At 38.0% G+C, this 20,931-nt stretch overlaps 1 protein-coding gene across 2 annotated transcripts; it reads right to left on the bottom strand.

Annotated features, from left to right (window-relative positions):
• Nucleotides 1-380: 380 nt before the first annotated feature.
• Nucleotides 381-20,627, bottom strand: LOC147230978 (lysosome membrane protein 2-like). 2 transcript variants are annotated; one of them, XM_086151961.1, is made up of 13 exons: nt 20,181-20,627; nt 13,955-14,112; nt 12,746-12,893; nt 12,120-12,311; nt 11,928-12,019; nt 11,258-11,377; nt 7,578-7,756; nt 5,688-5,806; nt 5,400-5,473; nt 5,261-5,312; nt 3,849-4,001; nt 3,641-3,682; nt 381-2,917 (listed from the first exon to the last, which is right to left on the bottom strand). In XM_086151961.1, the coding sequence occupies exons 1-13, from the start codon at nt 20,301-20,303 to the stop codon at nt 2,807-2,809; spliced, it is 1,563 nt and encodes a 520-aa protein (XP_086008087.1). In that variant the 5' UTR covers nt 20,304-20,627; the 3' UTR covers nt 381-2,806. The 2 variants fall into 2 exon arrangements, with proteins under 2 accessions (XP_086008087.1, XP_086008088.1); XM_086151962.1 differs by lacking the exon at nt 3,641-3,682.
• Between the last annotated feature and the right edge of the window lie 304 nt (nt 20,628-20,931).

The raw sequence follows: 20,931 nt of genomic DNA, 5'->3' as shown, positions 1-20,931 counted from the left end.
AGAGCATATACATACTTAAATCAAAAAAAGTTAAAAAAGCCTTTTAGTGTCAAACATTCATCATTCTGTGCTGGAAGGGGACTTTTCAATATACTGCTTATCTATGACATACCATAACAGAACTTTAATTTTTTGGAATTTTCCAAGCAATTGAAACAAAATGATACGTACCCAACGAAAAACCCCAACTCCTGGAAAAAGTTGATCGTATGATAATATTAACAATAACCAAAATTAAAAAAAAAAAACTGCATGATAAATTACTTCAATAGTACCATGTATGTCAGTCAGTGCATTTTAGGGTAAAATGCTTATTCTGTTAAATAAGATAAATAACAATTAAACAAGAGAAGTATGTAGAATGATTGAAGAAAAGACACTTTTACTGAACTAATTTTTATTTTTGTGTATACAACAAAACAGTCAACATTTCCAAACCATCTGACAATTAGTTTGTGATTATAGAAATAATGATAATTTCATAAAATACAATCTGTGATCAAAGTATGCCATGAGGATGTCTCATATATAGTACATATGATTGTTTTTGGTTTGGTTTTTATGAACACAACAAAATAATTTATATATTTTTTTCACTTACATTCAAACTGTGTAATACTGTTTTTTTTGCAACAAAAGGCTTTTGCAAGATTTTCAATCCATTCATGACGGCACTTTTTACCAACTTCACTCATTTTATCAGAAATGATTGAAGAAACATAAAAAGCCAAATAACATGAACTAAAATCTCAAATTGAATAGTGTTCTGAAAAAAAAAGATGCTAAACTTGCTGCGTTTGCAGTCTTTCAAATGTCTTTGCTAAGGAAAAGCAATTGACACAACAGTGCTCAAACAAATTTCTGCAGAGCACCTTTCTACATTTCACTAAATTAATTTATTGACAAATGTGCTTCGGCACTTATACAATACTGCTCCAAAATGTGTGCGGCTCAGTGTGTTTTATGTAGACCATTTTTCAAAGTGCACTTTAACCCTCTCAGGAGAATTACACTCGAAACCTCCCTGTTTGTAAGGTTATTTTTTGGTTGATTTGATTAAAAAACAAACAGCTTGCAAGTATATCAGGACACAGAATGCAGCCATACAAGGACTCTTTCAGAGGCTTAAATACAGCAATTCTTACAAATTGAAATATGGACAATTTTTTCAAAGAATGGAGCAGAAATTAAATCACTCCATCTCAATGATGCCAAACATATATTGGTAGAGTGAAAGCCTTGCTAGGGCATCAGTCAATGCCTAGTAAAGCCTTTGACAACATCAACTGACTAGCTTTGTGAAAACAGAAACTTATAAATTCATATAATATAATGGATCACGTGTTGAAAAACGGAGAAATACATTCCTCTATTAGGTTAATAGAAGCTGATAAAAACACAAAAATAAATTGTGGCACTGTCACTTACTTTCCGTAGTTGTTTATGTGTGAGAAATTTAAAGTACAAATGTTCTTCATTTCAAAATCTCTACATTTAAGTTTACAAAAATGAGTAGGATGTCATATTTATATCAATGTGAGGAAAATTAGCTGTGTTTTTTTGAAATTCATATTTCTCATCAATGAGAGGAATGTAAGGCATTCACTGCATCTTACATTATTTCTGTACAAAGAAAGGTGGTTCCAAAGTTAAAAATAAGATTAAACTGAGATAAAAATCTATTTATAAAAATATATATATATATAATTTTAAAATGCTGATTCCTATTTCCTAACTTTACAGAAAAAAATCTTTTTATTTTTAATTATTTTGAAAATCATTTCCTCCCCCCTCAACAAATTTGTGAGATTCTTATCAAAATTTTGTGAAAATGGCATTTATGAATCAGCAGGAAATATTCTAAGAATAAGAAAGTAATATATATCTTTTTACTAATGTTAAGAAAAAAAAACTGCAAGAAATCAACCAGAAGTCATCAACAACTTTGGGAAATTACAAGTGACTAACAATAATCTATTTTGTTACAAAAGGCAAAAATCTAAACATCAGATAGAGGAGTTCAATTTGGATTGGGCTGCACATATCATCTCATGTGAACAACTTGCTTTTTAAATTCTTCCTGGTATTCTGGCACCTTCTATTTGGGTGTTGTACTTAAAAGTTTGTGACCTCCCACTCGAAGTTTATTCAGGTAGAGCAGCAGCGATGTGCTGAGCGAGCCACAAAAAGGATTTGTTACAATGAGTGTTGAATGAAACAAATGACAGGGAGTAATACTGAACGGTCTTGTAAGCAGACGTGCTGTACATATTGCTCTTTCCACTGCTTAAATAAGTGATAAAATCCACACACGAGCCCCCTGAGTGATGTATGTTTTTTTTTTTTTTTTTTTTTAAATACTCACAGTTATGGACTTTTATTACCTGGACTTTTATTAACTGAATTCACTTTCATTGCCCTTTAACAAAACAGCGAGGCACTGATATCTGCTTCTGAGATTAGAATCTACGTAAAGTCACGACAAATACCTTGGTCATAAAAATTCTTCTTCTTCTCATAATTCCAGGTGAAATATGGTTTTATGTTTTCTTTCAGTGCCAAAACAAAACATCAAGTGAATAATATTCAGACAAAATTATCAAATCATTGCATGTTTTCAACTAAAAACCTTCATATTTACTCTGCACCGAACACCTTGTCCGCAGAGAGAAATCAGATTAATAAGAAGACCTACTTCTATTATAAAGGATTCTTTTTTTTTCAGTGGCATCCTCTCAAACATATTCCACATATCTTCAGCTTAAAATGTTGGCGATTTTAAAATTCCACCTCCACCTTTCACTCCTCAAGCTTGTGCGTCAACCTTTGTTGTCAGAACAATAGAGGTTCCATTCTGAGGATCTTCCTTTTCCTTATCACTGACTGGTGTGTAAGAGGTGTCATCCTCTGCATTTGTCTGGTGTAGGAGATTAGAAATATACATACATATAAACAACAGCAGTTGAAAAAACACATAAAAGTTCAGTTTGACAGTGTGCTTGTCTCTCCAATACAAAGACAGATGACTTATTTCACTATGTCATTTTATGGTGGCAGTGACAAAGTACTTAAAAAGAATGACTAAATTGTGTTGTTAAACACAATTTTGTATCAAACACAAAATGCAATGTTTTTAACTTTTTTTTAGTTGAATGCTAGTTTCTTCTTCACTAGAGCCACATGGTTGTTTTCAAAAGTTGGGGGGCAAAGACATCAATGAGTTGTTAGTGAGTTACCTTTAAAATCATGATTGAATTGTAATAATATGAGAAACAAAATACACTGATAATAAGCAAGAAACAATCTGATATTTGTTAGAAATTACTTAAAATTTAGCAAGGAATTAGTAAGCCGTTAAAAGACACTGACAAAGTAACAATGAACAAAAACAATTAAGGAGAAAATCTTTTTTGAAATTTTTGATAATTAAAGTTGTAAATTTAGCTTAGCCTGGCGATACCGTGTCAGATTTATTGAAACTACTTATTCAAAGCTATCAGTAGTATCAAAGTAGTCTTCATTCTGCTGGGACAAGCTCAATTTATTTACCCGTTGTACATCACATTTCCGTCACCGAAGATGCAAAAAACAAAAGCACAGATTGCTCAGACGATGCAGCAAAATAATTATTGACACTTACAGCATTGACAGGCTTGGTAAACACAATGCGCCTAACTTCATTCTGCACAGGGAGACACAGTGTTAAGTGCTGCACAAGCGCAGGGTCAGTAGTTTGTGGTTAAGAAACCAAAGGAATTATCAAAAAAAAAAAAGGCTCTTTATGTATTAGCGCAGAGAAAGGGACTTGTGAGCTGTTAGAGCAGAACCGGGCCTGCTTGGTTTCATACCTTCTGTTTGTGTTCTCGCACAAGGAGGATGATCAGGACCGCCAGCAGGATGGCACCCAGTCCCACAAAAACCAGTGGGAAGTTGGACACCAGGGAGGAGATCTGCAGGAGCTTCTGTATTTTGGCTGCCGATACGTCATCAATGACCACGCTCTGTGTGTTAAAAGAGGATGTAAAATGTATTTCAACTTAATGGTTTCAAAAATCGTGGTTGAAAAAAATCAAACACATAAGGACTTCCTTCAACACAACAGGTAAATGAAGGAGAATAAAAAAAACACTAGAAAATCACCTGAAAGAATAGTAAACACTGAGCACTACAAGAATAATGGTGTCAATTTCCCTACAATAAAGGACCAAAAAAAGTCTCTGAGTATTCTGAATTAACATTCTGTCAGAAGAACACACCAGAGGCCAGACAGGGAACATGGGACATCACCCAGATATTTGGATTTGAAAATGGATTTCCTTTGTTATGAAATCTCTAAAGTAGCTTGTGCACTGATTTGTCAATATTCAATTCAATTCAGCTCCTTTCAAAGTGTTTATTGACATACGTACAGTTTGCAAACGGGTTTCCCTGTACAATGCATATCTTATTTTGCTGTCCACAGTGAAGTCAGATAGGTAGCAAAAAAAAAAAAAAAAAAAAAACAACCAATAAAAAAAAAATAGCACATTATTGTAAACAGTGCATAGAAATGTAAACAGCATTAACAGGATGTGCATATTGAAATGTAAACAGTTAAGGTGTGTGCAGATTAAGCGCAGATTGACATCACAAGAGTTGAGTGCACTCTGAGGGTGCAAACTCATAAAGTGCAGGTTGTACAAAGACAGTATGTTGTATGTTAAATAAACAGTGATGTTAAAGGACTGGTTAAATACAGCACCGGCTGTGCTAAATGTAAAGTGTAGAGAAGTAAAAAGTCTGGTGCATCTAAGCTGCCTTGAGGCAGAACATGGTTACTGACTCTTGTCAGGAGTCTAATGGTGGGTCTGGTCCTTCAGTCGAGACGTCCTACATTTCACGGCCAGGCGGTAGGTGTGTGAGCAGTCCGTGTTCGGGAAACGTGACAATGAAATCCATGAACATGGATTGCTGAATATTTTAGAAACTGTTGTCAGCCTGATTCACATCATGTGCAGCTTCTCTCCATTTGTGTCTCGCAACCCCTCTTAGGGACTCTGTCTCCAAATATAACCACTCTTCATTTATCCTCAGTTTTGTTTGTTTTTTTTTGTTTATATGGTTTTGACCTGCTTGTTCTGCCAACAGCTGTTAATTTATTTTTAACTTAAGAATAATAAAGTACTATCAAGGTTCAAATCTGTCACCGGGAAACAACTTCTCAAGGGCCTTGCATGTCATAGTTCACATCTGTGATCTTCATTTGTTGGATGCTTCTTACCTCATTGATGAACATTACAGGGAAGATGGTGTTGTTGAAATATCTGGTGTCTCTGTTATAAATAGACAGAAGGAAAGAGGCACATTAATACACTGTTAATATGGACTTGTTTAGCTTGTGTTTTGATAAGGATACTCACACAAGCCCAGAGATTTTACTGAGCAAGACATTGATCTGGGCCCTCTTGTTTGCACGCACAATAACCCCAGTTGTCTGTGGATCAGCAAAAATAATCAACACGTGCTCTGAATTGATACTGATAATCTCTGAATCGAGAGAGTGGATAATTTCAGCCCTTAAACGGATCGAAAAATGCTTTGCACTACTACTTGTCTGGCACTAGGTGACGCAGTTGCACAGCTAAATGAAATTAAGGCGCAACACCGGAGAGCCACAGTCTGAAAAGAGCGACTGCATATGAGCTTACTGGATTCAGGTCTAAGTATGTCTGGTGATGCTGCTTTTCCGGGGACAATCCTTCAATCGCACCCACATATTTAGAATCTGCCAGGTAGAAATGAGGAAAGGAAGCCACGACGGGGGCACCTAGAACAGAGGACAAAAGGGAAAAGGAAAGAGGAAGTGAGGCTTTATTTAACCAGTATATCCTATTGATTAAAAACAAAGCTGGTCCCCTCTTCACCTAATCAAGCCAAATATATGTCAGAGTTTAGCGGTTCGGTAAAACACGAGACAGTTGAGCTTCTGCTAACCCCTAGAAGAAGTACTATGACCCATTGGATTATATTATTAAGAAACGTATTCATCAGTAATTCTAAATAATAATAATAATTATAATTAGTTAATAATCAGCCACTGTGTGTTTTAAAGCCTAGAATCCTGGAATTTGTTTTTTTAATTGGATCGCATAATAGACAGTATTTTCAATTATCATTGCCACCTTCTATGATCATAATTAAGACATGACCCGATGGTTCCTCTGAGTACAGCACTCTTACAATAATATCCAAATGAGTTATTTGCCCCAAACACTGTAGCAAATCAGAACCGATATCGATGAAATATTCGCTGAACTGAATATTATTCAACCTAAAGCCTTGGAGTGAGAGACATCGATTAAGTGAAAGATTCTTGTCACGAGTCCACCTGTTATTGTCATGCCAGACACCCCTGGACTTTTGACAAAGGTGGGAGATCCATGAGCCACAACAACACGTCAGAAGATGGTAAACTTAGATGTGCCACTGAAGTGGGGTAGAGGTGAACGGTTTCCTGCACTTATGTAGCCGAGTGGCCGCTAGACAAAAACACCACTCACTTCCAGTCACCTGAGCGGCTGTTTCTGTGGCAGCCCCCAAGGTCACAGCCGTGCAAATACATGTACACGCATGTGTTGTAATACATTGCCTTGAATGCCCTTGTTCATTCCCTGACTGCAGAACCTGAACTGAACCTGTCACACGCCGTTAGAAATCCTTGACACTAATATAGACCACCCACCTCAATACTGATATTAGGCTTGACATATAGTTCAAAAAAATTTGAATATAATTTTATATTAATCTTAATGGTTTAGCCTTTAGCCAAATATTTTTATGTCTTAACATAGATGTTATTTGTACTCTTTAAAACACTGCTCTTTAAGTAAACTCCAAGAATTTTCCAATTAGGCCAGGTCTTGCTCATTTCAAGCGAGGTCAAAGCAGCAAGTATTATGTAATAGTTCATCTGCCTACAATTTCGTCTCATAAGCACTATTTGCAGCTTTTCATTTATTTACTTGTTTATTTATTTTACGAATACTAAATCATCGTGACCAGTTGGCAGCCACCTGCCTGTAAAACAATTAGTGGTACAGCGTCTTGTTCATCGACACTTCAACAGGCTGGGAGGAGCTGAGCCACGAGAGCTCCGTTCATAGGCGACATAGTTCTAACCATCCGAGCCACGTCGCCCCAAGTTTATCATTGACACGACAGTTATTGGGGACTTCATTCTTTGCCAGCTACCCCGGCAGCCATGATCAGACAGGGAGCAGGAGGGGCTGAATTGTGCATCACATGGGCCTTTTAGGGGGGTGTTACTAGTTCTCGGACAAGAATAGCTGTTATCGTTTTGGACCTTAGAAGTAAATGTTTGCTGCCACATTGTAGAGACAAGATACAGTAGACAAATTCCACTCGTAGAGAAAGTTGAGATCAATATGTGCTTCCTGTACGGGTCCATTTCAGAGAGTAAACACAAGCCTAACATGAAACATCTTAAGTCTTTAGCGGGTATAGATTGAATATCTGGGACAGGCACTTGAAAGTTGAAAAGGAGAGTGAGAAAGTAAATTGGACAAGCTGATGTGTACCTCTCCGACAGGGACTGACATTAAGAAGGCCAGTTCCCAAACACTCTTTTTTGGACACGCAGAAACCCTCATTGGCTGGATTTTCCTCTTGACTGGCCAGAACGGAGCGTGGCGGCGTAAAGCGGTAGGCTGGGATCCCTTTCACCTCGACATCTTTGTCAAACTCCATGTAAATGGACCTGCAGAGAAGTACAAGCATGTCAGAGGTAAGAACGAAACAAATTTTCTTCCTTTTTTTGACTTTCTCTTTTCCGTCGTTCAGTTTGCTGTCCTGCTGCTCGGGCTGTTCCTGAATATTTTTGCTCCTCGCAACATGCTGAATTTTTTTCCAAGATGGATTTACAACTACAAGTCTTTCTACCCTGAATATCTCCCCAAGAAAATAACTGCAAATTTCACAAAATTAAAATACAATTTCCATGATAATTTGCATGACCACCCACAAACCTTGCGGTCATGGGAAAAAGTACGCTCTGATGGAAATTGTTCATTGTTCAAATCTTTGGAGTACTTTGATTTTACACAGTGGATATAATACTGCTGTGTTGTTGATTTTCTACTTGGCCTTTACTGTCTTTTCATGGGAAGGACAATTCACGAGTACTTAAAAAGATCACTGGCTGTTGTTTTTTACAACTTCCAAGAGAATAACATAATAGTGAGCCATTCATCCACCCGTATAACTGCAGTTCTCTTCTATCCAGGGAATCTTGGTGGTTTTCAGTGAGAACAAAGAAGTCTATACAGTGTCTGCCAACTGGCCAGGAGGATACTGCCCTTTGCTACACAGCCCACCAATAGTGCAAAAAAATAACAATAAATGAACAAGGTGTTCGGTGTTTTTTTTCTTCCCAAGAACAGGATGGGGAAAAATGCTTAATGCCACAGAGCTTATTCAGGAAAATCACATGTACAACAAAGAGAACGGAAAAATAGTTTCTGATGAACTGAGCAACGGAAAGATATTTGTTGAGGCAGACTTTTTGATGAATGTGTGAGCGACTGTCTCACTGCTGACAACACAAATCACAAAGGCAGCTTTAGCTATGCTGGTTAACATACTAATAAAAGCATAGCCAAAGATATGCTTGAAAATCATTAAATTAGATTTTTTAATTGGACTGTTTGATTTTCGATAACTTTTTAGCACATTTCTTATGGAATCTATTGCGTCAAATTTGTTTTATCAGCGGCAAAAATTTGAATTTTTCTAAATTTGATCTTCAAGACAACATGCATTGCGCACGAGGTCCATAGCTACAACAAGATTAAGTTTAATGTGCACCAAGTGGTATTTGAAATACGACATCTGCTTGCAATTCGTCTGAATCTTGACGTTTTATTGGCTCAGCTGTCCCAGATGGGACCAAAGGTCCCATTTTAGCGGTTGAGTGACTTTCTGAAATCTATATAAATTCTAGATTACACACATGTGAAAACACTGACAAACATGTCACTGAGCTTGTAGGGATTAATGGGACATTTCCTCTTCAAATTACGGCGAGACAAACAAGAAAAAGGAAGGGGTCTCCCCTTTTGTTACAACAACAACAGAGCATTGTGAGGCCAATGGGTAAGGAAAAAAATAGGTGAGGGTGTTTTATTAACATTTTGTACAGGGGGGCTTGGGCACATGTCCAAGCAGTGTCAAAGGTACCAGCAAATCGCTCCAAGTGTTTTTTTCCATGTTCAACAAACAAAGAAGATGCATTCTCCAGCCTGTAGTTCTTGGGTCGAGGTCACGCTCTAAATTAGTAACACTCCTCACAAGCAAGTACACGCCAAGTTTGCAATATCCTCTTTTGCAACATATAAAATTAAACTCAAAACAGCCATAAAGGACGGGGTAAGAAGTCAATTTGTTTGGCTTTTTTTTCTGATAAAAACATCTTGAATGTGGAATCTGTGGAATCAACCCAATAATAAGATAAATGCCCCTCCAAGTATCTTCAGAACATTCTTGAAAGTACAAGCTCCAACAGCCAACAAAAGTGACAAAATTTCTTTCCCACGGCTGTGAGCATTGGTTTTCCATGGTTCAACAAATGTTGACAGATATGGTGATCTATCTCTCTCTCTCCCCATCTTGATTCCTCTTTTCTCTTTCAGCTACTTGCCTGGCCTCAGGAATATTCTCAAGACCAAAAATACTGTCATTTTAGTTTTTATTGTAGTGTTTCCCAGAAATTGTGACATTATCCTTTCAACAGATACTGTTGTTACAGGTAAAGGCTGTCATGCTCCAGTGGGAAACCTGCTTTTGTTAAAATGGGATGAGGAAGTAATGATAGAAATCCATGAAATTTGGGGCCGTAAATATCAATTCCAATGAATCCCTGAGGTGTTTTCCCGGGCCAGATGCAATATATACGGTAGTCCCTCCGGCGCGGTCCAAGTCAAACACAGGGCTTCTTTCTAGGTCGATGTGCCTTGAATGGGAAGCACAGTGAGGCTTCCTTATCATAATCACCTCAGCTGACCTCAGCTCAGCTCACCTCACTTGACTTCTTTCAATGTGAAGGAGAAGCAGCTCTACTTCGAGATTCCCCCGCAATGTCTCGACGTTCACAGCCATGAAACAGTGTCACTGACCGTAGGTGAGAGTAGGGACATAGATCGAATGGTATACTGAGAACATTGCTTTCCCGCTTAGCTACCTCTTCATCGCGATTGACTGCTCAAGTGCTTGAGTTACGGTGAATGCGGCACCGGTTTGTCTGTCCAGTTCTTCAGTGCTCCATTCTACCCTCAACTGGGAACAAAAAAAATAACCTAAAGGATGTTGAAAAATCATATATATTGTTTGTGCTTTGAGTGTAACGTATAATTTAGCCTTGGCAGGAAATATTCTCTGGGGAGGGGAAAGGAGATGGAACCTATTGTTCAAAATAATCATTTAGTTTTTGAATGGATAAATGAATATAATGGGACTATACATGGAACAGTCGGGTAGTGTATTGTCAACTGACACATTGCAAGGAGCAATTGACTGTAAACAGTGAACTTTGCAGACTAAACCAGAACTTAAGCAAACTTTGGTCTGTGTCAAATACTGATCTTCATCAGCAATTTCTTTTTGAACCCAAAAGTTGAGGCATTTTGTTTGTTTTGGATTTCCATGGGTATGTGGAAATGATGCGAATAATTCAGCCATGTTTGCTGTTACACCAAAGTAAGCCTCTGCTTCACTCATATTTTCTCAAACTATTTCATGGGGCTATTTAAAAAGAGTCAATCAACAAACGTATGATGTACATTTATACAGTACATATAGGTACGGTGGGTCAGTCACGCTGTTTGTCCAATATTTTCTCTTTTTCCTTTTCATCAGCACCTCACAAAGCCTTTACCAAGGCGAGTCATTGGGCAAATTCTGAATAAGCCGATTAATGAAGTTATTGTAGTATTATACTAAGGAATTACAGTCTATTGATAGTTATTGTAGGAATAAAACTACATCAAGTAAAAGCTGATGTTGCGATTGCAAAATGTTACCTAAACGTCGAATACCTAATATGTCCAATATATAATTGATCACTGAGAAAAGGTGGTTACACCTGATTACAATAGATAGACCAACACGACAATAGGAGTATTATTAGCTTAGGAAATATTCAAATTCTAAAGATGAATATTTTCTTTTTTAAGTCGCATCAAATCAGCATAATGATAATCTGAACCTGCAGAGGTCTGGCGTGAAGATGTAAATGCGTTCATCCTTTTTCAACAGGGGATGGAAAGCACTTCCGTCCGATCCATTGATGCTGTTACTTTGGTTAGATGACCAGAAGGTCAGCTGCCTGAAAAAAAAAAAAAAGAAGATCAAAGCAGCATTTAAATGTTTTTTGTATGAAAGTTTATACAGAATGAATTAAGCAACTTTATCTTTGGCAACATTTTTTACATTTTTTTAAATTATTCATCAAATGCACTTTTAAAATAACAGTTAAGTTGGTTTTGAGACCGTTTTTTCTGTTTATATCTCCCATCAAGTAAATCATGCCCATGTTAGACCCTTTAATAGCAGAAAATGATTACAGGGATTTTCTATGGTGAAACAGTTTTCTTTCGAACTCCAAGCTGACAGAAATGATCCGCAGAAGAATAAAGGGTGGTGGAGACTTTGGGGAGGAACATAATTAAATGAGATGAGACAGGTCACTATGGAGACATTGAGATCTTCAGAGTATCACAGTGTTGTCACCATGCACAGCCAGTCTGCTCTTTTCTGCTACAGGCAAAAGGTCATGTAGTTAGGAAACATTTTAGTCTAAATGCTACCAAATAAAGTTTCATCAGAGTGGATAAAAAAAAGGTTTGGGGATATATGTGAAAATAGAGCAGCATTACCTTTGACCTTTCCATGTTTCCACCCGGCCATAGTCCAAGTAATTCTGCGTCCCGGTGTGAAATACAAATTCCCCGTCATTGCTTCCATTTTTCTAAACAGAATGACCATAGAATTTTAAAGGACACGACACAAAAGGGAGAAAATACAGAATTTGTGTTTTTCTTGCTTATTATTTGTAGAATTTTACATGCCTTGTACATGAGGCCAAAGGTCGTCTCAACTTCAGGATTGGCAGCAGAAACACGGACCAGCAGGGGGTCGATGTATCCCCACAACAACTCATCCACTGTGCGTGTAGTAAACAAACCAATGCCGAGGCCTCTCATAGTCATAGACAGAAAAGTGGCCTTAAAATAATTGCCACTGACTTTACTCATGACAGCCTGCAAACAGGAGGGAACAGATGGATAGAAAAAATGAAGATAATAATAAGATTGTTAATTATAAATATAAATATAATTAATATTAATTAATTAATTATTAATTAATTAATATGAATAATTATATAAATATAATTATTCATATTAATAATAATTAATAATAACAAAACAATTAATATAAAAAATAATAAATAATATATGTATATATATGTATGTATATGTGTGTGTGTATATGTGTGTATATACATACATATATATATATCACACTAATATATAATTAGAGGGGAGTTATAAAATTTGGGGTGCAATGTTGGGGTGCAATTGAGGAAAACAATAACGTGCAAAAGAAAATTATAGAAGTTGCAGAAAAAATCCACGCATCATCCATTTTGACCAATAGGATGTTCCTGTCTCCCTTGCCAAAGGTTAAGACTCACCCAAGCAGGTATGTTGACAGTGTTGATGATATCAACAGCAGGGTCCCCAACTGACTTTTCTCTCAGGAACACAAAGCTTTTTGTGTTGTAGGCAGATACCTTTTTGCCATCTTCCAACATGCTCACATTGTCTTTATACCTGTACTCTCTGTGCGCAGCCACACAAGCACACATGCACACACACGCACACACACACACACGCACGCACACACAAAAACATCACAGAAGTGTCCTCCGCAGCATTATGCAGAAAAATCGAGGAAATTCACCATGCAGTTTTGAATCAAATAGGTTCAATACAGGTTCTCATATAGCAGAATGTTATCTTAGCACACAAAAAATTAAGGTTATCTGAGTAAGGTGAACCATGATATTTACTTAAAGACCTCCGTGTATCTGTTTATGCACCAACAATTGAACAGCGCCACTAAAAGAAGCCTGTTCCAACTGGCAGACCGTAAAGTGCAAATTGCTGAATACCTTTGATTTTATGTCTCTGCTAGACTTTTATGGTAATCTTACAGACAGCTATTATACAACTAATTTGTATGTCATCTTTTTATACTTTTTAATAATTAAAGTGTGGGTGAATAAAAGGAGTAGCTATCTTTTGGTGAACATGGGCCCGAAGCAAATGACAACCATTTAGTATTTCACCAGCAGTATAGGAAATTGTTTCTTGTTGCTTAATCACTGTATCTTCATCAGTCAGGTAAAAAGAGTGTTCTAACTTAAGAGACAAGCCCCTTATTCTAAATATTCAGTCTTCTAAACTGTGTTAAATCATAATTTAACTGAACTTGATACAGCTTCTATCTCTTAAGGCTTCATGTTTCAGTCATTATGGCATTATCTAAATAAAGCATGTTTGTGTTTGTGCAAGTGTGTGTATGTAAACAGATCTTACATCAATCTTAAATGCATTAAATTATTAAATAAGAAAATAGTATACATAGCACTTTTTTGCTTTTTTTGTTATTGATTGAGGATTTTTTGAAAGTTAGCATTTTATCAATTTCTTAATAGCTTGTCACCATGGTTTTGAAATAGAAATCGATTGGAAAATCTCCCATCCCAGCATTACCGCATGAAATTTGATTCATTATTTTTCATATTTGATCACATTTAAATATCATATTTGGTGAAAAAACATTAACCAGAGCCGACGTATATAAAGTAGGGCGGTATGGATGTGCTCTTGCACCTTACCTATATGTGTAGGGTCCGACCTGGTTGACCACTGGCTTGCCACCAGCCATGACTTCATCCACATTGGTCGCATTGAAGAAGAAAAACTCCATGTACACGGGAGGAGGGGGTTTCTTCCATGACTCAAACACACGGCTCCCCTCAACCAAAACAATCTCCTGTTGAGACATGGAATTTATTTCAAATATTAATTGTAGACATGAGCAAGGAGGGGAAATACTGGGATTTTTTTTTTTTCAATTTAAAGTCACTTAAATTACAGTTGTTAAAATTAACACATAAAAAGCCAAAGACACACACACACACACACACACACACACAACTATGCACCCTTTTTTTACCCCAAAAAATGAAAGAAATAAATAAAGAACGCACATTAGTTTTGATTCATCTGAACAAATCCACATTGGCAGTATGAGTGATCTGATTAAAATTTTCAACTGTTTGACGGCCCTAATTTTTTGAGGGGTTTTGTTTTCTTAAGATCCTGAATGATGTAGGTCATTTTCTTGGAACAAGATGAGCTGATTTCTTCTCGCTCTTCTTCCGTCTTTTTTTTTCTCCAGGAAATATAACACTAATTGTAAGTCTTCTTCGGGCTTCCAATTGAGGCGAGAATGCATTTACTGTTTGATCTTGAAGTTTCCCTGTGTGCTACTAATAATACACCTAGAGGACAAAAACATCTTTGGGGGGCCATGGGCGAGAGCTGCTGTCCGAACATCAGACAAGAGCACTGGCCATGCACATGAACGCTATTAGGGGAGACCCTTCCAAAGTCCCATCGTCAATGGTTGCCATTAACAACAGGTACTTGGGGGAGAGTTGCTGACAGATCATGTGATGCGTCAGGCTGCATGCCCAATGGTTGCGCAGGACTTCGACCATAATGATCTGGGCCACATTCCTCAGGACTGAGCTTTATGGGGCCCTGGCATTGTGGGGCAGGCACAAACCTTAACGATCCTTTTGTTTCATTTCACTGTACGCCTCTGAGTTCTCACCACCTCTGGACAAGGATAGCCTGATTCACAGCAGGGATCTTAAAGGGACTTGGAAATCCCGTGGAATGTAAGAAGAAGCAAGTGGGAGAGAGGATTAGTATTTCTTCCAATCACACATGAAGGAGGAAATCTCAGTTTGGCCTAATTATGTCAGATTTGTGTTATGTTCAAAGTATTACTTCGTTTTAAATAAAGACTCGAAGAGGAGAAAAAACAAAGAATCGTTATTTCAGGGAAGTTCCTTCCTCTTTTTTGGGGTCCATCCTGCTTGTTAAGCATAAGACGTTTATTGCATGATCAAATACAATGGAAGTGTCGCCTTCAATTGAGGGAGTGAATGGTTTTCCTCTCATACTTCACCACAATCAATATGGTAACTATCCCAGCACGCTACATGACATAGTGCATAGAAAATAGAAACAAAGAACCTTCTTATCTCAGTACTTAGCAGTCCTTCTCTTAAACCACTCCCTGTTCTAAAACACATGTGGCAGGTGAATACACAAATATACACTGCTGCTACTGCTTTGATGTTGAGACGGGCCGGAAAAAAAAAGATAGAGAAAAGAAAGACTCAAATAACACTGGGCACAGCATGAGACCATTCTTTAAATCCCCAGTTGCATGGACTTGCAAAACTGCAAATGAATTTGTCTCAGTAATGGTCAAACAGCTGAACTCCAGTTTTACCATACTGTGGATAGAGATGGAACCCAAGATCATTTTAAGAGCAAATGCAACTGAAAATCTTTATGATGTTTCATTGTTACATGCATGTTAAGTAAAACCCCTACAAGCTTTTTGTATTTGGAAAAAGATCGAAGGCATTACATGATGCCAAAGCGGTGCTCCAGAGTGGTGAGTAGGGGTCATTTGTGGTCTTTTTTTTTGTTTTTGTTTTTTAAAATTTGTGTTCAAAACTGGAATTAATTGCCATTTTTGGTCATTGCTTCAAAGAAAAAACAATACTACTGCAAAACTGGAAACGGTTTCCCAACAAAATACAGGCCTCTGACTTTAACATAAACAAATGTCCTTGATATGTCTTGACGCTCTCAATCAAAGACTCTTTGCAGTCTTGCTACAATCGTCATCTAGGCGTGTCTGTGTGTGTGCACATGTGTTTTTGTGTAGACAATAAGACAGTGTCGATAGTAAAACCTACTATACTGTACCGAGTTTACCCTGAAAATAGTCATGCAACAGGACCATAAATTGTACTGCTATTTTTAATTTCCAGCTGTACTAGTAGTAGCAGTTGTAGCTCTAATAGACTTGTACAGTAATGCACCTTCTAAACACAAAAGTCCTTGCATTGCCATGCTAAGCGAGACCATATGCCAACATCAGTTCAAAGTAATGCTGTATTTTAGGTAATTTAGTTCTGCCTTGAAAGAATCTAAAGATGTTCAATATGTAATTCAATGAAAGGACTGGTATAATGTTTCTTGATTTCAAATATTGCCTTTGATAAATAGTTTTGTCTGTAAAATGGTATCAGTCACATAAAATTCACAGAAATCAATTTCTGTGCAGACCCCATGTGTTCAGAAGAATAAAACTTGACTGCAATGAATTAGTGCCACTGAGGCAAAACTTTTAAACGGAAAACATTCATTTAAAAATTCACATCTCATCAAAATCTCACAGCATTTTGACCTAACCCCACCTATATCACACTAAGGAACTGCCAAACTCAGCTGGTTTCCCAATAAACTTAACAGTGTGAAAGAGGCTTAGCACACAAAGAGAGTCTACTGCTGGGAATGCATCCATGGGATGAAATTCTTCACCCTGGTGCAACTGGGGTAAGGGGTAAATTGATATGCCTAAAAAACTGCAAGGCTAGTAAATAATTATGAGTGTCGTCATCCATTTGTGTGCCGTGTATCTATGTGCTATCCAATGTTCACGGCAAAGAAGTCAACTGCCATGACATGTGTAACATACTTATTAAAAGTAGAAAAAGCTGTGAAACCGTCGGTTCAGTGAAGTAACATTAACTCCTGATTCAATTATGAACCACCAAGTCAGCCAAAAGCCAAAGTAACCCACAGTAGATAAGTATTTATCTTAACCTCCTTACTATAAGCCAATGCAAGTTTTTGTGAGTAACATTTTGCTTGGATAAATATTGCCATTATCATTCATTATATCCTTTTATATACTTTTTTAAAGTATAATCGGCAAAAATGTGCTATCAATAGCTCATTATGCAAATGAACCATGAATGCAAATGATAGAGAACACCGTTTGTTACCAGATGTATTTGTTAGATCATCAACATTTTGAAATTGCAAACATCAAGCTTAAAACCATCTCACTATCAACATCCAAATTAATTGGCAGGGAAACTTAAATGTCTATAGACTCAAGGTCACCAGACATCACTTGTTGACCACATAGTGTTTTTCAAAAAAAATCCTAGGCAGCATATTGTCCAACAATGACATCTATATAAAGGTCATTATTGTATAATAAACTGTTTTAATCGTTGGAACACTCTTTTCCAGAGTCAACTTCAGAGGTGATGTGAACAGCTGTGGAGATGATACCTGTTCCACTTTGATGATCAAAAAGGCCATGCCTGAAGCACAGGTTGCAGTAAATGCTCATTATGTTTAGGCAGTCAGGTTGACTTTTGCTGTTTTTAAGCATAACACCATTAGAAAAAATGGTTCCTTTTTCTGTGCCCTCAACTGCTGATGGGTGCAATCCATCTCAAAAAAACACAGTGAGGGAATGCAAAGTGTATTTTTATTATTTATTTATTATTTATTTATTATGAAATTAGATTTTTTTGACCAAAAAATTTCAAGCACAAAATTATACGAAATGTTGTGCTCATATTGACTGCAAGGCCACGCTGTTCTTTGCTGGGAAACGTCCATGTGGTGAGTGATTAGCATGCCTCAAATTTTCAAATGAGCGGGGTATTCCCCAGTACCATCATAACCAGCATACAATAACGGCATTTTACTTTGAGGAGTGCCTTCATAGCAGGCCTGAAAGTGTGACATAGTTTGTTCAGGCTGCTTGTAGCCTCATAGTACAAATGTGTGGCAATCTCAAAATAAAACTTCCTTTTTTTGGGGGGAGAAAATTAAACATGCCTGTTCGGCATCACGCTATCTTAGCCTAAAGTGCAATGATGACAGAAGTGGTGATATAGTTAAGCATCTAAGAGGGTTTTTCGATCACCGAAAAACTATGCGGAATTACTGTAAATGCAGTCTTTGGTATGTTTCTGCGAACTACCAAAATAGATGTCTGTGGAGGCTCTCAGTTGTCCAGGTCATGGTTAATTCTTGTCAAAATCTTTTCAAAATCAAAGTTAAAGTAGAAATACTTCATGCTTTATTTTATTTATTTATTTATTTGTTTGTTTGTTTGTTTGTTTATTTGTTTGTTTGTTTTTATCTAAGTCGGTTAATCGAAATGAAATTGTGTTAGGTCAAAACCTTGAGACACATGAATTTCACCAACTGACTCATCTTGATGAATCTGAGACTGGAGACACAGACGTTCAATCTACTGCAGCCGATGCAGAGTGTCTCAACTGATGTTACCTCAACTGTCTTCGGCTGCATATGTCCTCATATTATTTTTTGTCTTATCATCTAGCCTATTCTGATACGTGAGCATATTTTGTCCTGATCTGACCTCTTAAAAAGGGAATCTGGGCCAACAGGTGTCAGCTCTACTGAACACCAGATGCAGCCAGCTTCTTTGTTTTACGCCAACTGTCAAATATGAGAGCACAGGAGACAATCATCTTTAATCTGAACATCCCTATTACTTTAGCCAGAAAAATACACCCTAATTAATGTAGTATATGAGGGTCACCTTACTGGAATATAAGTGATGCACATAGACAAAAACAGTGCTTTGTTATATTATCTAAAAGGCACACCTCAAACCGACTGAGGTTTTTATGAAATATTTCCTCATTGCAGAGATATAAACCACTTTTTTTGCCGAAAAACTTCCTGCCCTGAAAAAGTAGTTGCTACTTATAACTTCTTTACAGTGTGAGCTCAAGGCAAGTGTATGCATCTGTGCTAATCTGCATTTACCACACACTGCATATCTTTCACTTTGGCAACCAGTATAACATGATGAGCTCCAACTCAAAAACACACCGAAAGGCGTGGTGACATCAGCCATATGGTAAATAAGATGTCCTGAACAGGCTGGGAAATGATCTAACCAATAATATAATCGCCTCTTCCACCACATTTCTGCACTCTAATTTCCTGCAACTCTCACCCTTTTTTTCTGAGCTCTTGGCCAGGGTTATCGTGGTTCACGTTATAGCTATTTAGGTACTTCAATAACCCCACTCCCTTTTGGCCATAACTGATTGAAGCACATGAAGAACCTCGGTAAAAGGCATTTGGGTCCTACTGCCAACGAGTGTGGCAGTGGTGTAACTGCACGGCAATGCAAGGTTGGCAGCAATGAAGTTCACATGGCAACATGCCACATCAGTAGCAGCACAGAGTCTTCATTTTGTTTTTGTTTTTTTTCTTGTGACGCATGAATCAAGCAAAATGCTCCCAATTCAAAGCTCTGAGGTGGCATTTATTTTTCTGTACTTTAGTCACAGAGCAGCTAACTGAGCAGGAGTCATTATATCTATAGCTGAATGTAATCTGGAAGGTGACAACTGTTTTTAGGTGATATGTATAAAGACTACAACCACCTGTTAACATTAACCAAGCCCTGAATTCATGTTGGATGTAATATGAATCCACCTCTTGGCAGCTTATCGATGCCTACACCGGACGAATGTACTGTTTCACTTCTGACACTGCAGGCAAGAAACAAAAAAATACTAATAAAAAAAACATCCTGCAGTCTACAGATCGATCCTGACTTTGGACTTGCAAGTCTGCGATGATCTGCAAGTTAAACTCAAATGAACTGCATCTTACGATGACGTTTTTCACACCTTTTCAAAATAATATTTCACTCGATATTGTAGTTTCCTGCGATCTCAACACGATCGCTGTGCGAAAATCAACAAGTGCTGACATATCTGCAGATCTGCAGCTCCACTGGATATATCGAGGAGCACTTGGCACAATTTCATCACTGTCACACAACTTTTCCAGGGCTTTTGCGAGTCCGTGCATTCAAAGCAGCATTCGAGCATGCAGGAATTTACAAAAGCAACAACTTTTACATTGGCAAGTGCTTGTACTTTTTTGTGTGTTTACCTTTTTGAGGCGGTCGTGCATTAAATTGTGGAATGTCTGGGAGATAATGAGACCGATGCCCACAAACAGCAGGGAGGCGCAGATAACCCCGACCGCGTAAATCGCGCACGATCTCCGTGTCATGATCGCAGGTGCACTCAAGGTGAGATGGCGGAAACTTCTGTAGATTATGCGACAAAAAAGAAAAAAAGAAGAAGGAAAAAAAAAGAAAGTCCCCTCCTGGTAGTAGCTTAGCTTCACGCCAACACTAACACCGCCAACGGCTCCGCTTCTCCCTGTCTTCACCAGTCGAAAAAAACTTTTTCGTCGGGTCCCTTCGAGATGAGAGCGCTTTCAGTTCGTCCCCGTTCGGTTTTTCGTTTTTCTGCCGGTTAACGGCGACTCACCAACAACTCCCCGACTCCCCGCGGCTCCAAAGCCGAAATAACGGACTGCCGAACTCGGAGTGGTTCTCTCCTGCTCTCCCTCCCCCTCCCTTTCACTTTCCCCTCCCCCTCCCGTTCCTCCTCCGCGCGCGAGCGGCGCGCTGATTGGTTAATACGAGAGCGCGGGTGACCGGCTGGGGATGAATGAGTGCGTGAGCCTGTGAGCACGCCCTCCGCCCGCGGATTCAAAGACACGCGAGTCAGGAGAGTCCGGACCTGTAAATGCTCGTTACTGTGTGGCTATTTTTAACGATTTGACACATATTGTTGAGTTTTTCCTCTCAGCCACGGCGAGGAAACAACTTTATATTCTGTTTATGCTCATG

Source organism: Fistularia commersonii, chromosome 9 (assembly GCF_037954325.1).
Source record: "Fistularia commersonii isolate RoL2024-O1a breed Wild chromosome 9, RoL_Fcom_v1.0, whole genome shotgun sequence".
Lineage (NCBI taxonomy): Eukaryota > Metazoa > Chordata > Actinopteri > Syngnathiformes > Fistulariidae > Fistularia > Fistularia commersonii.
Note: the sequence above shows the minus strand (reverse complement) of the source record. Positions and strands in the feature narration are given on the sequence as shown.

Excerpts from the sequence above, each read along its gene's own strand:
- LOC147230978 (XM_086151961.1), bottom strand. The coding sequence starts at position 20,303 with ATGACACGGAGATCGTGCGCGATTTACGCGGTCGGGGTTATCTGCGCC. Across the intron at positions 12,894-13,954 it reads GTCGGACCCTACACATATAG|AGAGTACAGGTATAAAGACA; the intron begins GTAAGGTGCAAG and ends GGCTGCGCACAG. Across the intron at positions 11,378-11,927 it reads GAAACATGGAAAGGTCAAAG|GCAGCTGACCTTCTGGTCAT; the intron begins GTAATGCTGCTC and ends TTTTTTTTTCAG.